This window comes from Scomber scombrus, chromosome 1 (genome assembly GCF_963691925.1).
Source record: "Scomber scombrus chromosome 1, fScoSco1.1, whole genome shotgun sequence".
Lineage (NCBI taxonomy): Eukaryota > Metazoa > Chordata > Actinopteri > Scombriformes > Scombridae > Scomber > Scomber scombrus.
The window spans coordinates 15,074,587-15,093,138 of record NC_084970.1 but is presented as its reverse complement, the minus strand read 5'-3'; the positions used below and the strand labels follow the sequence as shown (position 1 = coordinate 15,093,138).

Below are 18,552 nucleotides of genomic sequence, written 5' to 3'. Positions count from 1 at the left end.
TCAATAGCACTGTGCCCAAATTTTAACTGATGATGCGCTTAAACATAAAAAAACCTCTGCAAAATTCATATTCATCTTGTGATTTCAAATACTAATTTGTACTGTCTACAGTGTGACAATGTCCAACTGACAAAAACAATCATACAGATATGTTGTGATTGTATCAGTCAACACTACGTCAATATTTATCCCTTACAGCCTCAGGATTAGTACTGTGTACTATGATTCCCTTCCACACGATTGAGCACGGCACTAGATTAACCGTTTCATGGATGATCTGATCTTCTCTCTTGTTGAGATGGGGGGGGGGGGGGGGGTCTGCAGCAGCTGAGGCTGATGGCCCACATACTGGTTTAACCTCTTAATATGAACCCACTTGACACTCACAACAGTATTCTGCATGTACACAAATGCACTCAATCCATACAGGGCTGTAAATTCAGACAAATAAACAGCTCTTCAATATAGTTTCTGAGTTGCATTAATTGTCAAAGATGAAACCATCTGGGGCTGCACAGAGAAAAGATTTGAATTTTTCATTCTCTTGTAATTTTATCATTTCAAATGTCTCATTAGGGCCAAAGCGACAAAGAACATTTAAACATGTTAAAAATACTTTTTTGATTTATTCCCCTGGAGTTTACCAGCCCTACATTTTCACATAGCTTTCAAATGTATTTATTTTTTCCTCTCAGAAGCATTTTTTAATGAAATTCTGGGACAAGGCTACAAAATCAACTGCAACATTATGAATACAACTGTTGTTATCTTTGTATAGGAAACATTTTCAAGAAGTGCAATTTAACATGTCCATTTCAATGTAAGTGCTAATCTTGTATCTATAAAGTATTAAAAAATCATTTGGTAGCAAAAACAAAAAATGACTCACATGACAGTTTGCCAATATACATGGAAAGCTAGTGTGAAGCGTCATGTTTATAGGCAAATATTCATGAGTCTATTTTGTTGAAAGGAGTGGTTTAATATCTGGTGTCTGAACAAACAGTGAAATGCTAAAAACATTTAGAACAATAAAATATATTTTGTTGAAATGAACGTTCAAATAAGCTGTAATATAATTAAATTCAGTTAAAATTATTTAAAATATTTTTGCTAGATATAAAAATGAACTTTCTTCATAAACAAAGTTTTCTTCATATTGAAAGACATGCAAGAGCATGACATTTTTGGCCCATTGAACCCAAAGAGTGAGGGATGTTTCTGATAAGACTAAAAACATCAGTCATATCTTACTGTAGCGTCCACATATGTATACGCACACTTTATAAAAGCAATGACAGCCATTTGGTAACCCATCTGTGCATCATGATACTACAAAGCATGAACCAGTTTCTTTAAACAAATTCAACTCCTGTAGCACAATGACACTCACCCAGCTAAATGTACTCTTCTAAATACAGTTCCAGTAATACCTATTGGGATTTAGCTGTGGTAGTCAACACAGAGCTTCACTTCTTGCTTTTTGTCCAGTTAGGCATCAAGATTTATGCGCCGTCCGATAAGGCGTCGGCTGTGGGGAGAGCGCCCGGCCTTTTCCTCCAACTAGAAGAGAGAATTTCAGTCTGTGTTATCATGAGAGAGTAAGCAAGGGGGTTTGTGTGTTCTTTTGACTTAGAGGAGCAGAGTATGACAGAACAAGTGGGAGTAGATATGTGTGGGTATGTTATATTTTTGAGTAAGCCCATGTGTGTGTGTGTGTGTGTGCACATCTGAGTCAGAAATGGATTCAGTCAGACAAACACTGCACTAGCAACCTCAAGCATTCCCACCCACAGACACACACCTGCTCTTTGATGTAGCTGTTCCCACAGGGTGGCAGCCCTCTGAGAGCCAATCCTACAATGAAGCACCAAACAGAGAGGCCAACCTCAGCTGCTGCCAACAGAGCACAAGGGATCCAAAGCGCCAGAGTGGTGTCCTGAGACATAAAGTTGACCATGACCATGCTGTGATGCTTTAACTTGTAATGTCACTTGTGAGTAACTGACATTACTTGAACAACTGCAATTGGACATCCGTACCAATCGTCACATAGTGAGAGGAAAGTTTAGACTCACATAGATACGTGTCGTATCAAACGGGCATCGGGCACTGATAGGTGACCGAGCGTTGATTGGCACGTTTGTGTCATTGCATCCCAGCATCAAAGGCTGCCCGTCATATGCAACAGTGAGACTGATGGCCAAGAGGAGTCCAGTGCAGCATGCTGCTGACAGCAAGGCGTTCAAGAATGATGCGATTATAAGTCCTATTTGCTGGAGTAACAGAGACAACATCATGTACAAACAAATAACAAACAGACAGTTTGGATGGTGTGCTGAGCTGTTTAGTAAACACAGAATGAGTGAATTGATTAAAGTCAAACTCAACTTCTTACCAGTTTAAACACATGAAGGTTCCTTGACACCACAATGGCAATAATCCCAGTGGCAATGCTCTGTAAGATTCAAATGACAAGATGATTGTTTCAGCTTCATTACTCTGGCATGGCACATGGTTTATTAAATTATGTGCTATGAGCAGTAATCCTGCCCTAAAGGATGTGAAGCAACATTTACAGACAGAAAGAACTGAACACAGGTTCTTTGATTAATGACAATGAATAAGGAAGAAGTAACAGGGCAAATAAATCATATACTGTGTATTAATATAGTACAAAAATAGATTTCAAAGACATATGACCTCAACACCATCTCATCATCAACAACTGGCAGTTTATCTTATATCTCGCTGTAATGGAGCCTGCCCTTGAGCGACTAGTGATCTATTTGAAAAACCAGCTCTCTTATAAAGACAAGTTCAGTCTTGATTGCTGGAGAAAATACACAACACTAATACCACAGATAAAGCTGACTTGATGAAAGCTAATTCAATTTTTACATAACATTTCAATTAAATATTATGTAAACCAAGACTGTACATCTTTTAAAAGTCATACAAACCTTAAAGCTCCTCATCCGAACTTCTGATTTCACTGTGAAACAAAGTAAGAATATTTTAACTATTGACTCACCAGGAGGCCAGATGTGACAGAGATGACATTGGTTACAGTGTATTCTGTGCTGACACGCTGGCCGGGTTTGGAGATGTGGCGAAGGACATTGCCATGGACAATAGCTCCAAGGATGAAGTTAACATGGCCGACAAGGATGAGTGTTAACCCCTTTTTCATCAGCCTCCCTGGCCCTTTGTCCTTATCTGGTTGACAAAAATACAAGAAGTACTTTTATATCGATTATATCAAAATAGCCAAACATTCTGATTTAACATACATCTTCAGTAAATTCTACATCATATGTCTGCAAGCAACACCCATTTCCCTTCCTTAAAAACAGTCCATTAATTTATTTGGTGTCTGTTGAGTGTGAAATGTTAGCTTTATTTCTGTCTGTTAGTTTCATACATACATATGGAAATATATTACATGTCGCTATACATAAGTATATTGTTACCATCAAAATCCACATACATTTCATTTTGGTGGCAAATAAACCCTCAAATTCTACTTATGAAGTTTAAAAATGTTCAGTTTATCTTGACAATGTCAGAAAGGTCAATTCGTTCTATGTTTGTTACTGAGACCATAGTGGGTGGTGGTGATGTACTGGGGTGCTTTATATTGAATTAACACTGTACACACCAGCTTTGTAAAGGTAGAATTTATGGCAGAGCTTTTATACTAAATTACATTAGCCTAATGAAGTGACCTGCTGTAAGTGTATTATTCCACGTAGTGATGTATAAACTAAGATGAAACTGAATTATTGGACCATTGCATCAGCATAATTAGATTTAAGGTAAAATCTGCCTTCAATTAAGAACATTACAAACTGCCTTGCAACAAACGAAAACTCAACCGATTATATTTTCCTTCTTAGGTCTTAAATATGCACACTCCTTCTTCTTCATCTAGTTAAATACGGACAGAAATGGATCACGTTTCTGTTTAACACAACTGTAAATGGTTATTTTCCTGCCACATTTGAATAGACCTTTTTTATTTGCATACAAAGGCTTCTTGCTGGACTGACTGTCATATTGAGTGAGTCACACAGATGTGAGGAAGTTTGATACTTTTAAAACGTTTTAAATATTGATTTTATTGTCAGTGTCTCTAACTTTTGACAGCTAATTTCCTCTTAAAATGAACCAGGTTATTTTTTGTTTTACACGCAATAAATGCAGGAGTACAAAGTTTTGAAAATGAAAGCGTGCCTGCAGGCCGCGGAGGGAAACTATCGGACACATTAAACTGATTCTAGTCAATCCAAGGCGGTTTTTTCTAGCACAACATATAACACAATACATCATCAGGGTATCACTCACCAAATGTGCACATTTCTAGTAAGTCAGACGTTTACTTTTCAATAACCTGACTGATGTCCGTACTTTTCAAGCAACTGCTCACCACCAAACCGCAGGGCCGTACCTGTGTCCACTTCCTGTGTGACATCACGAAACTCACCTGTTACCTGCGGCTTGCTGGACGCTGAGGGGCGCAACTGGCGTGTCAGACATTTACTACAAGTGTTGGTTGTTTTGTCCTCGCAAGTTTTCTCTAAATCACTAGCTCTGATTCGTTTGACATCCTCTCTCTGTAGATAAGTTTGAGAACTATAAGAAAAGTATATTTCTCCGACTACAAACAACAAAGTCTAGCATATCACATTTATTTGCAAGTCATACAGATTCTGTCAGGATGCACATCTCAGAAAAGGCACACACACATTCATGTTATGAACCAAGCCTAAGAATAACCATATATGACCAAAAGCTCACATCCTCCAGTAACAGGCTGAAGTTGCCCCACCCATACGATTATTTAATAACCAGTTTCAACACCACCAGCACACTGGGTGGAAGAGAGAATAAAGCTGCCCTGGTGACCACATTGATTGATTGATTGATTTACATTCTCCTGGCTAACTTGAAAACATATCTTTGGATTATACAATCTTAGCAGTTCACAAATATACATACAAACAAAGGAAAATAAACAATGCATGTTGATGGACCACACACTAAATGTACAGCAAAAAAAAAAAGCCTGAATAAATTTTAGAAATACTTCAGAAATGTATGAATGAGACTCGTTGGATTCACCTGACCCCACTTGTGAGGTGTCCAATTTAGCATTATGTTGCAAAGCAACGCAACAACCAGCATGAGAAGAAAGCTCTGTCTGAAAGCTCATACAGTAGTCTTCAGTTGAACAGACAGTGACAATATGAAACTTATGGTATAACCTCAATAAAATGCCATGGAAAGGAATCAGGTACTGTATTTAATAGTATTTCAACCGTTGATTTGTTTGTGTGCATGCAGATAATGTTTTATTTTCTCTGCATTCTTGCTGCCTGTTTAAGGTCCTCACATGTATGAGCTTTCAGACACAGTAGTACCAGTAGTCCATAAGGAGTTCTGAGCCATAATGTCACTGAAAGGCCACAGGGAACTCCCTGCTCTAAATTCATGTCTAAACAAGACCTTTATAATATACTCAAGTGTGTACTCTGCCCTCTGAAGGATGTCAAACCCACTTGGTCCCAGCTTTATCAGATGGTCTGTTATTAAATGAAAACAACAGCATCTGAAACTAGGTAAGTTGTGCGTTGGCTCAGACACTCGACACTGTGGCCTTCTTGTGAAACCACTAAAAGTAAAGAAAAACACATAATATACAGAATTTGTAAGATAAATATAACAAATGCAACTCTCACACAGAAGCCATGTCCTCTTTTATGAGAATATGGCAACTGAGTTCAGTGCATGTCTAACAATAATCAATTTTAAGAGCAAATGTTAAAACAATGAGAAAAATAATAAAACACAATGAGACTAGATTACTTTAAGGCATGTGCGTAGGCCTAGAATAAGGCAAACAGTAGAGCAAAATATAAAAACATCGCATAAACGGACATTCAGTAACTTTACAGAGTTCACAGTACCAGAAACATCTTCCAGAGAAAACTGGCAAGATGCTTGCCCTTAATGTCATATGCATTATTGCACATACATTGTTTTCTGTGTCACAGGCTTTTTAAAAATAAACTGAAGTTTGCTTACATATATTAAATATATACATATATTTAACATGATAGGTGATATGCTGGTGATGTATATCACATAAGTCAAAGAGCTGGGAATGTTCTGACGAATGAGGCAAAAGAAAAAGTCCAGAAAGGGATGGTTTCTTTTGTTACATTTTCTTTGGGTAGGAATTCATCCCCTCATCTCTTGGAAATAGTTATGCTATGCTATGAATAGTTTTGCTGTTGGTCAATATTACCACCATAACATTTACGGTGGCGAGAGGTGAATTAGCATGCTGTGTGACTCCAGTGAAGGCCTGAATCAGTCTTTGAAGTTGTTTTAGATTTTACTCTAATACAACACACAAACAAGTCAGGCTGCTCATAATGTAACTACCTCATACTAAAATACTACTATGCACTTGAGAAATTGTGGGAAACCTTGAGGTTTACATCTGTACTGAACTTAACCATTAATTCATAAAAACTCCACCCGTGCACATGTATGCTTTGACTGTAAAATAAATATGTGAAATTACTCCAGGCGGCTTCCTTGTGAATGTATTATGTACAAATAGCTTTACGCTAAACGTACTGTGTGCCATTAGGAAGCTTTAATCCCTGACACAGAGGAAAAACTGTTTTGGCCACATTAAATCTAAGTAAAAAAGACAGAAAAAATAATAAAAAACCTAAAATACAGTCACAATGTTGAGTAATCAAAAAGAAAGTGGAACAGGGTCAAGAGAGTGTACTTTTGAGCAGACATTAACATGCGGAGGAAACCGTTGCTATTGAAGAGCTTGGCTGAGTGTTTCTTCAAGTAGACAGGCTATCATGTTTTGGTCCACCTGTGGAAATAACACATTTTTATCAATCGAGGACATTACAAAATACAGTGACTTATTGATAGAAAATATGTTGTCCACACAGTCACACATACAGTAGGTAAAAACAACAGACAAGTCATAAAACAGCTTTATGTGTCCATGAAATCCATTCAGAGGATTAAGTCATTAAGACAAAAGTCTACATATACTCTCGCCCACAGTGAGATGAAGTGATTATACAACATTAATGTCGGTAGGTGCACATGCCTAGTGAGTGGGCACCAGAGTGCATATGTAACAGTGTGCACAAGCCTCTTTGAGAGAAAGGTGTGCATGTACTGCAGGCTGTCTAGGGGAGTCGGGAGGCACCTCACCTTTTAAAATTACTTGAATTTTCACACAGTTTTGTACAGAAAAAGCATGCTTAGCTACAGGGTTATCCACACATCACACACATTTTTGCCTGCAGCACACACATGCACACGCACGCACACACACACGCACACACACGCACACACACGCACACACTGTCAGTGTCAAACACCCACCTCACTGATTAAGCCCAGTTGCACCAACTCCCCGGCCAGATCTTGAACATTCTCATCTGAAACACACATCAGCAGTTTGTTAACAGTAATTTATCGACACGTAACATCACCTTCACATTACCTTCTGCTGTCACTCACTACAACAACTGAAGAGGTGCATACTAAAGTTTAACACCGGATTCAGGAAATATTGTTCAGATGCTGCTTATAAATCTAAATTCCACCATTCACACATTAAGAAACATTGAACAGCAGCTATTGCAATTATTCTTGCATTCATCCAACAAGCGTGATTAAAATCAATGTAGTCTGTCAAAACATGGGTTCTTAAATATTCCTCTTTAGCCTTTCTATTTACGGCTTAAGGACTTAATGGACACTCTTCCAATTTCCAACCCTATCCTCCTTTTTTTGTACTATTTTTACTTTTAAAGCTCAAAATTCTCTTTCTGGGAAAAACATTCTATTTATATTTTTTCATGTTCTGTTTCATGTTCCAATGAAAACCTCATTTCCATCCCATCAAATGCATCTTCATTCTCCTATAGAAAGTGTTAAACCTATCTAAAACATTAACAGTACATTTTAAGTAAGACTTCTTGTAACTATCACTATTTTGCATCACATTCAATAATTATTCAGCTAAGAATTTCTCTTAGAAAAACCAGAGATAGATGTTGCTCCAACAACAGTGTCAATTTTTATTAAGTAAAGTAACTCTGAATTTGCTATTCCTCTGGCTCTATACCCTGCACACAAGAAGTGTGAGAAATCAACAACCTTTGGATAAAGTATGGAGCAAGTTCAGGGAAGCGTGAACATCAAAAAAGTGAACTTCAAGGAAAACGCATCAACAGAAACCTGAATATAACATAAGCAAGGCTGCTCAAAAAACACATTCAAAACAAACAGACTCAGAATTGATATTATTAAATGCTCCAGAGCTTTAAATTCCAACTTTTTCCTGAAAAACTTTAACCCTGTTAAGACAGAATGTATAGCAAATATTTTGGCATACATCCCTAAATAACACTTATTTTCTGTCCTTAACCTGTTATTTAAAGAAATGGATGGTATTTAATGAAAGTTTAAAAAAAAAAAAAAAGTTATTTTAGTTACCATCCCAGACGAGGACATCTTTGCTTGTGCTGTTGAGCAGAGTAATTGTCATGGTCGACTGATTTTTAATAACCTAGCTGTCAATTTATAACTGTACCAGGAATGTGGCTGGGATAGGACAAACAAGTGGAGGAGATATAGCATCCAACAACTTTGACCTTCAGAGTACAAAAACATCAGCAGCCCAGTCACAGTACCAGTCCAAAGTTTCGATACATGTTCCCATTCCCTTGAATGAGAAAGTGTGTCCAGACTTTTGACTGGTATGAGGGGATTGATACTGGGACAGAGGAGGAAGCTTCCTTGACTGGCTATGTTTTGTGCTCTGCTCTAAAATCATCTGACAAATTTACAGTCAGTGTTTACTTTGGAGAAAAGAACACGCTGCACATTTTGCGTTGATGTATGGTTTGGGAGGGAAAAGGCAGGGAGGGAAATTTAAGTAGTTTAGTTAATTAGTGACCTTTTGCCGTGTGCCTTTGGACTTGGCATGTTGATAAGGAAGGCTCTAATAGTGTTCCCTGATATCAGCAAGATGGACAGTTTATAAAGAGGAAAGGGTGTGTCTATGAAACTGCGTGTGTGTGTATGTGTTGGCAGTTACAGTATGTGTGCTTGAGGAATTAGTGTGTGTGTGTGCGTGCGCAATAGAAGACATTCAACATGAGAAATATTGTAGAAGATATAAAATGGAGTGCCCCAGTCAGAAAATGAACTCTGTGTGAATGAGAGACAGGGAGATGAAAGTCTGAGAAGAGATGGTCAGCTCTTGACACAAGAGTTGACAGCTGTCAGCTTCAGCCTTTCACAGGCCCAGCATTCTCTGCACGCCTGCAGCTTTATACATGCCTGGCATACCTGTGTGCATGTGCACACTGGATCATACTGCCTACATTACTCTGACCATTGCAACTGTTGTGTTGTGTGTACTCTTTTTTTCAATTTGCCTTCCTATGGTCCATGTCTTTGACCCACAGTTGCAAATAAATAAATTCAACAAATCAAACAATTCAGAATTTGTAAAGTTGAATATTTAAACAGATTTCATACTTATTGGGGTTCTAAATGCCATTCTAGGATACAATCCAAATAAATTTGTCAAAATAAAGGAGCAGGGTTTTCATTGCACAGGAGCGTCAGTCAGTCTCTGCCTAAAATAGTTGCATACTGTATATTGTGACGCCATCTGAGTTTCAAGCTCTCTCTGGAATGTCACTCTCCCTTTCTAAATGCCTCAGTACACACATATGGAGACGTACTGTATATTCAAACTATGTGTGTGGTATAATCCAAGAGTACAGTGGAGTTAGCTATGCAGTAATTCATACAGACATAACCTCATCATTTATCATCACCGCTAGTCAAATTTAATTCTACCATTAACACTAAACCAAAGTTGTAAACCAAACCGTCCAGATGGCCAAAATGACCACACCTTATAAAACCCCTCCCACTGTGGAGGTCTTAAAATCTAACACATTTTCACATGGGTAGAAAACATAATACTCTTGCAAACACATATGCATAATCACATGTCTTTACCTCACCAATCATATTAGGGAAATACTGAATGCTTTCTGCTATGGCTTTTTTTAAACGGAGAATGAAGTCTAATCCTCTCACAGGATACCCTTTCAATGAAAATCAGATAATCATTGAATTGCATAAGCATGCATGAGCAACTGTAATATAGACAGTTGCAAATTTGCTGTTCTTTGCTATTTAAAAAAATCTTTATTATCTTCTTTTCACAACCAATAACACACCCAAATCAAACCTTCCCTGTTGATTGCTCCTGTACTGAAACTCAACTGTGAACTGTGCTGTATGTGTGAGTGTGTGATCTTACGAGGTAACATGTCACAGCTTAGATGTCTATTCAGTTTGTCCTCCAGCTTCAGCAGCAATGTTAGCTAAGAGGAGAGAGAGAGAGAGAGCCATTTTAATTATTTGAGATCATGTTACTTTTGTATGGATAGCAAACAACAAATAACTGCAGAGGAAATTATATGACTTACATGATACCTTTCTCCCTCCTCAACAGTTTCAACATTACACTGCATATGAATGACCTGCAGGAGCAATATGGAAATAAAGGATTACGAAAATCAACAAACATTACCAAAAACGATGACTGCTTATAAAATGTCCCCATAGTTTCTTTATCTCTTAAAATGCAGAATAATCTGTCATACACACCCGCCGTGTCTCCAGCTCTGCAGGTTCGGGGGTGGGGGATTTGACCAAGGGAACGACAACGGGAGATTTAACAGCCTCCTGTTGAGGCTGCTGAGGACAGGGGAGCCCAAATGCCGTCAAGGGATAAATACCATTCCTGATCCAGGGAGGGAAGAAAAATGGAGAAGACAAGGGAGACAGTAAGAGGGAATGAAAAAGGGAGGAGGTACTCACTTAAAGTAATATTAAAAACTCCAGTGCATCAGGATTCCTTTATGCGTTTCTATATCTGGGTTCACAAGTGGCAAAATTAAGTCTTTGGTCATGATTTTAGTCACTCACAGAATATACTGTATACCCCAAATTGACAAATAACAGTGAGTTGATATTAGCAGAAACTCAAGGATGACTTCTGAGTTACAATAAAATGTAAAAACAGAAATGTGAGGTGGCACATATATGGAGAAGATTAGAGATGATTCTTATTTGCAATAGAAGAACTTGATGAACTGGCTACACACCAGAGAGGCCAGCAAGCATGTCAAAAAAAAATCAGTACACCATATTTAAATATTATATTGTAAGATGGTGAGGGGAGACACAAAAAACAGACAGTACACTACTGCCCCCATGTGGCGAAGCACTGTTGTATGTTTGAGGCATCGTCTCAGTTTACTTTGTGAGAACTGGGCTTCCTCAAACCAATGTGTGCTTTGCTTCTTACCGCACATCCTCTAGGAATTTATCAAGCTCCAGTGCAGGAAACTGTGAAAGCCTACATAGAAATGAGAAAAAAGGACCACACAATGTGAAATGTGTTATTTCCAACATACTGAGAACATCACTTGAATCAATTACAGTAGATGATTCTACATATACAATCTTATATATACACAGCACAGAAATTAAGGCACATAATAACCCTAAAAATAATATTAGGGTCTATGACAACTTTGTATGCTGTTACTGTTTCTAACTCATGCTTGCTAGGTTGTAGATATTAAAATCATAGTAATTACTGTGTTCAACTACAATCTTTATTTCTGCTGTATCTGACAATGCAGATGCAGATTCCCATTAGATGGTGGATACCAGCTTTGGCTTACTTGAGCTGAACGTCGTCTTTCCTGTCAGCAATGACCAGGTTGGGGTCCAGGTTTTTGGTAATCTCCTCCAGGGCATTCTCAGGGATCATGTCTAGATAAATACAAATCATAAAGTATTAGTCAGAACTCCAACCCAACACATCAGAAGTTTTTTTATACTATCTTTTGTCTTTTTTTCCTATTTATTTGTGCCACGTCCAATAAACTGCATTGTGATAGACAATGTTTTTCTGAATTTGGGGCACCCACAAAACTTGTCACTGAATAATTTAGCATGTGTGTGTGTTAAGGACTCACGTTGATGGCTGACAATACAATGTGCAGCCAGCAGTTTTAGCAGAGGTACTTCAAACAGAGCCTGGTTAAACAGCAGCTCTCGGGCTGTAGGCCTTGTATTGGGGTCACACTCCAGGCACTTCTGAATTAACTCCTACAAAAACAGAGTTTTGGTTCACACGTCTTGACAAACATCTGATAACCACACATAAGGCTTTCAAATAAACATTATCACACATTAACATCCATTCACAAAGCTTAATCTAAAATTACATTTCAAGATAATTCTCTCTTTGTCTTACCCTTTGCAGAGGGTCCTCGAGCAACTGTATGGCCAAACTGATTGCTTCTTCAGAAACATAAGACGACTCTCCATTTCCTTGGATCTCCAAAAGCGCCATCTGAAACACCCAAACACACATGTAAACATATTGCTTTGTGAGGGGGCTTTGACCCCTCTATTAAGTGTTATGGTTTACATCTCACCTCTAAGGCACACATGCCAAATGAGTAGATGTCTACAGCTGTGGTGACATCCACAACAGCTACAATGAAAGAAAGAAAAATAAATAATAGATAGATATTATATCTCAGCATTGTCATTACTTAATACCTAGATCAAGTTATAACTGACAACCAAAAATGCCACACAACAAGACACAGTACTGTCTCTCTGAGGCTGTACTGAGGCACAGTAAATGGTCACATGCTCACAATGACAATGCCAACATGCTGATGTTTAGCAGGTAAAGTTCACCACGTTTACTCTCCTAGTTTCATCATGCTAACATTTGGTAATTGGCACTAAACAAAATAACAACTGAGGCCGATGGGAAGTTCCATAGTTCAACTGCAGGAATGTAGTAAATATTAAAATAAAACATTTAATGTATCTAAAACAGAATTTGGGGCTAGTTGAATGACTGAAACTATTATAGTTCATCCTGCAGGGGACATGAATGTCTGTACAAAATGTGTATCAATGCATCAAGTAAATGTAATCAAATGATACCTGCCATAATTCTATTTTGCTATAAATTATTGTGAGAAATAATATACTTTAAATGGTTAAAATAAAGACAGTATCCTGATAATCCTGAAATGAGTCATATGTGTAACAACATCTTTTTCAAAATATCTATCACTTGGTTTACAGGTGCGGTATATATCCCATATCCAAACTAAACATTTTTGTCATTTCTACCTCCATATTCTGGGGCAAAGAAGTGCAAGTTCTTCTTTTCCTCATGACAAGTCTTCACATGGTTGTTAATGGTGTCTGGGGCAACTGCAGATGAGACAGGAGGAGAGAATACACAGGATATACAGAGACTGGGGTGAGTAAGAAACAAGAAAGAGGAATATGCAAATATAGGTCAAGAAAAAAATGGTAGAGGGAGTTTGAGAGCTGGAGAAGCTTTTGTAGCTGCGTGAGTTTTTGCATCAGTACACATATTGACTGTATATACAACAGTAACCACATTACACGCCACTTTGGTTGACATCATACACAACATGCAGGGTTATTTTGATAATAAAGAAAAGCCACAAGATTTGTCATAGATAGAATTGATTGTTCAGTTAAAATACAGTGAAAACCACTAATAGTGATCATGGTTACCGTCTTTTCATACGCAACATATAGGGAAAAAAAGTCAAAACTACAATAATTCTTATTTTAAAAATTAACTCTGATGATACATGTATGTTGTGTACTTAGTGGCTGCAGCATCATTATGACCTCACAGTGACCTGTCTGCTTCCAGCTGGTGACCCTCAGGCTGGTGCTGCATGCACATTGAAATCATGATGGGAGAAAGAAAGTCATTTTCTCTCAATGAAAAATGTCTCCTTGAAGCTTTTGGCAATAAAAGGAGAGGGGATCTAAGGAAAGGATCACTGCTCTCTTTGCCTGTTCTGCCGCCAGATAAAAGAATGAATTTCATTTCAAAAGTGAAAATCCCTGCTCCTTAAAAAAATGTGTGCACACTGCATATCAAACAACTGAACTCTATTTTGAAAATAAATAAACAAAATTAAATAGTAACACTGTCCGTTCCATTACTTTATACTAATGTTAGCTAATAAATATAAAAATGACAATTAGATGGTAGTCTGCATGAGAAATAAAGAAAAAGAAAGAAAATTACGTTATAACCATCATCCACTTACAGTGATAGACGTGACCACTATAAGCGGTTTCCACTACACTATTTACCTTCTAAATTGGTACCATGAACTCGTGAGAGATTAACTATTCAATTATGTGAAATCTCCAATCTTTACATCCATAACTGAGTGTCATTTGACTCCATCAACAGTACTCCAGCTCCACCACATAACACACTGGTGTGAAACTGCTGTAGTTCTATACCTGATCCGATCTTGATGAGCCCGTTGTGCTGGATGAAGATTGTGTCACAGGTCAGGTTGCCATGGATGATGGGAGGGTGACACGAGTGTAGATAACTGCACAACAGCAAAAATAAACATTCACAAATACATACAAACTACAAAAGTAAGGGACTGTTTGTTTCCAAATGTGTGCATTTTTCTGTGAGTAAGCATAATGATGTCTGAAAAAGGAAGACCAACCTGAGAGCTGACAGGATCTGTGTGCACCATCTCTTCCAAGCCTGTAGGACCATACACCTTATCAGAGTGCTTACTAACTGAGTGACTCTGACTTGCATCATGTGATTTAACTTTGCTTAAAGCTGGTACATGACTTATCTGCATATCCTTCCTCATTCTCTTGCCAAAAGCCAAAAAATGTGTGTACTAGATCATTAAAAGTGCTCCTTGCTCTGTGAAGTCCTTCTGATCCCTGTTTTGATTAAGGAGTTGTGACTTTCCACAAGATACAGTATGCAGGCAATTTACAAGCTTTTCAACATACAGTCAGTTATTACCTTTTCATTCATGGTCTTGTGATTCTTCTTTGTCTTCTTCAGAAACTGCTTCAAACTTCCCGATGACATATATTCAGTGATGAAAATCACCTGATGGAGAAGAGGAAATTACAGGACAACTAGTTTACTATTATCATTTGTTTCATTTTATCATAAAAAAATTATGCTAGTACTTATGAGGACAGACAAAAGATTCAGTAACACATTTATGTCTCCAATTTTACAGCTGCCAGAGAATGTTTCCAGGACTAAGACTCACCCTTGCCCGGTTCTCCTTTGAGTCAGTCCAGTACTTGTGGAACTTGACAATATTTGCATGTTCCAAATGGATCAGGTTATCAAATACGGCCTTCACTTTCTCCTGAACATAGGGCAAAATAGAATGTAATTAAGTATATCAAAAAATGAATATAAATATATATTTATTTTGCTATGAGTCTGATGGGTAATACTGTGTGCATTCACGTACAATGTTTCTGTTCTTGGCCACCATAGTGTCATTTTGTAACTGATATTACACAGTGACAGAAATTATGTGACATTTCACAGGTGCTGCTTGACACTGGTTTTTCCACATTGCAAACCTTGAGCTGTGTCATTTGTCATAACATGCTTGTGTGTATGCTTCAGGGGAAGAAAGTGAGTGTTATACAATTTATCTTAATAATCTATTTTAATATTATATTTGTTCATGAACTGTGATTGTATGGTGGTTTTAATATGTCTTAATACAAAGGCACAGCAGTATTATTTTCCCTTTTTTTTTTTTTTTAAATTTAGGCGGACTTTGGATGAGTTAATAGAGCAAAATATATTTCCATATACAGTGAACAGCACAGTTATATCTCATGTCACTACTCTGACAATTGGGGCATAATCCCCGAGACAACTGTTTTATTCTTTCTGTCTAACTGTGGGCCTCACCTGCACCAGCTTGAAGTTTTTCCTCTCTGAGAACATGACTTCATTCCACACTACCTCTACCCCTTCCTCTGTGTCCATGGCCAAGTACGCAGCATCTATCCCTGGGACATTACGCTGATTCACCTACAGCAAAGGGGAGCAGAGGAATGGATTATGACATAAGATGATATCACAGTGGAAAAATAAATTAAATGCAGGACATACAGCTGACAAATAAAAGAATAAACAGAGGACCTCTGATAAACTGACCCTAACCCTTATATCCAGACTTACAACATATTATTACTGAACACTGATGACCCTTGATTTATAAAAAGGGAACCATCTGATAAAGGAATCAAGTGACCATCTAATGAAACCAATTTATTAGCAATTCCTTTGGACCTTGTGTAACTTAGCTGTCTTTAACACCAGAAAAAGTTACAAAGTTTATACCAGATCAAATCTAGTCACCTATCAAAATATCAATACAAACGTTAGCAACTCTAAAGTTTGCCTCTGTTGAGCACATATAAGCTTTGTGTATATAAACTGTAGACAATCAACTACTTTTCATGATGCTGGTATATAGGCCTGGGTATCGTTACAAAAATTAAGATACCAGCACCAATCCAAGTACCCTTAAAGTGATACTGATACCAACTGAGTACTTCATGTGATACCCATCATGTGAATAGAATCATTAAATTGCATAAAACGCCGCCACCACTCCTCTACAATTAAATGATTTGATTTTTACACAAATGCATTTTTGATAGTCTTCAAATAATTTTTATTAAATACAAAATGCATATGCATGCAAATGTGTATATGTGCATAGATGTATACTCTGGCAAATAAAAGTCATACAAATAGTCATATTTTCTAGCTCTGGGTGCAAAAAGAATCGCTTGCAGCTATCGTTTGACAGGAAACGTTTTGATACTACTTGTTATTGATATATTTTGGTCTATACAAACTCAATAGTTAAAAGTCAAATTGCCAGACTGACTTGGACTGGTGCAGACTGGACTGAATTGGTACTCATGATGACTTTTAACTTTTGATGGTTTAAAGATTGAATACCTCTATGTATATAACTATATCTTTTTCTATTGATGATATCCAAGTATTCGTCCCAGTACTCCTTCTTACCTCCTCTCTGCGCTTCTGCCAGCGACCACAGGGACTCTCCTCCAGGATTTCTGACTCGTCTTCACTCTCATCCTCATCCTCCGTGGCTGTGGTGGCAGGGGGCTGTATGGAGGACACAGGAGGAGAGGCAGACCCTCCACCTTGTACCTGCTGAGTACTACCAGACATATGCGCTGCTGTGGCCTCTGCTATATTTCCGTCTTCAGCTGGAGCTGCTTTCCCCTCTGCCTCTGCCATCATGGCACCACTTGAATGCTGGACTTCCTCCTCTCTGCTCCTCTTACTGAGTTGCACCAAGTGATGGGAGGCCTCTTTCTTGCTTTCTCCTGTCTCTGATTGAGCTGGTCACACGTTCATCTTCTCCTCAGGCCTAGCTTTCAACAAGTTAGGGCCTGGGGATGAAGAACTGTAAACAAATGACACATATGTTGGGTATGAGAGAGGAAGTTAGAAGGGTACTATTAATTACCTTTGACTTTACAGCTTCGCTGTGCCAATTGTACACACAATCTTGGCAATACAAGTGCCACATTTTGCTATGTTCAATCGTTCTTCCGGACCTTGTGGGCTTGTGAGAAACAGACAACTTATAGTTGCTCAGAGGCAGATCAACTCTGTAGCTAGCTATTAAGACTCTTACTCACGTTAATGTCCACCGTCAGCTCTGTCTCCCACTCCTTTGCTAACTTTCACAGCTAACAGGCTAATGAAATGTAAATAAACAGATACTTAACGTTAGCTAGCATAAAGTTTAAAAGCAATACACGTTACCGTATGACAGATAAATGGCGCCGCAAAAGTGAGCTTGGCTGATGATAAAGTTGTAAAAAAAAAGACCGTATGAAACAAAAAACGCTGTTTCGTCATAAAATATGTTGTGTTTGAGTCTCTTTTCTCTTGGCAGGAGTGAGTGGGAGGGGCGGGGCTGTACTCCAGGAGCGCTTGTTTGCGCAAAGAAAACGCAGTGGTGTCGTTAAATATTATTAAGTAGACACATTACATTTGCCCCCTTCGGAGAATAAGATTTTTTTTTAAATGTAGTAGCTAATGTAGCTGCATGGCCCTTTATATGTCTATGGTAGGTAATAATATAGCGTAAGTTGGTAAGCCACACACCCTTTGTGTGTTTGTTTTAACGCACAGTGCAGTTAAAACATCCGTATTTAAGTTCCTTCAGATCAAGCAACAAACAAAAAAAACAGACTAGCGTTCAACCAATATTTACAGCCATGTATTAATTGGTAAATATGTATGTGTCGTTTTTGCGCAACACAAGAAATTTTGATAACAAGAAAAGAGTTAACATTATATAATTTTGGCTCTTTTTTGTTGTTGTCATGACTACAACATGAGGTTCTTATGGAAGTCGAGAATGGCCTATTGGGCTATTTTTAATGCCGCTATCTAGAAATCACGGCTTAATGATTTTGTTATTTCTAGAGAGATAATAAAATAATTAATTCGTGGTCTGG

General features: G+C 37.9%; 2 protein-coding genes across 3 annotated transcripts; both read right to left on the bottom strand.

Annotated features, from left to right (window-relative positions):
- Positions 1–1,491: 1,491 nt before the first annotated feature.
- LOC134004728 (keratinocyte-associated protein 3) lies at positions 1,492–4,429 on the bottom strand. Its single transcript, XM_062444140.1, has 6 exons — positions 4,348–4,429; positions 3,035–3,219; positions 2,399–2,458; positions 2,079–2,276; positions 1,805–1,939; positions 1,492–1,563 (listed from the first exon to the last, which is right to left on the bottom strand). Exons 1-6 carry the CDS (start codon positions 4,358–4,360, stop codon positions 1,492–1,494), a joined length of 663 nt encoding a protein of 220 aa, XP_062300124.1. The 5' UTR covers positions 4,361–4,429.
- Positions 4,430–4,675: 246 nt separating this feature from the next.
- On the bottom strand, positions 4,676–17,976 carry LOC133982342 (nuclear receptor-binding protein-like). Of its 2 annotated transcripts, none has more exons than XM_062421373.1 (18): positions 17,852–17,976; positions 17,081–17,486; positions 15,947–16,069; positions 15,282–15,383; positions 15,023–15,112; positions 14,706–14,746; positions 14,485–14,579; positions 13,315–13,398; positions 12,597–12,655; positions 12,413–12,511; positions 12,132–12,264; positions 11,835–11,925; positions 11,453–11,503; positions 10,750–10,885; positions 10,569–10,622; positions 10,400–10,463; positions 7,432–7,487; positions 4,676–6,904 (listed from the first exon to the last, which is right to left on the bottom strand). In XM_062421373.1, exons 2-18 carry the CDS (start codon positions 17,318–17,320, stop codon positions 6,845–6,847), a joined length of 1,578 nt encoding a protein of 525 aa, XP_062277357.1. In that variant the 5' UTR covers positions 17,321–17,486; positions 17,852–17,976; the 3' UTR covers positions 4,676–6,844. The 2 variants fall into 2 exon arrangements, with proteins under 2 accessions (XP_062277357.1, XP_062277349.1); XM_062421365.1 differs by having other exon boundaries at positions 17,725–17,970.
- Between the last annotated feature and the right edge of the window lie 576 nt (positions 17,977–18,552).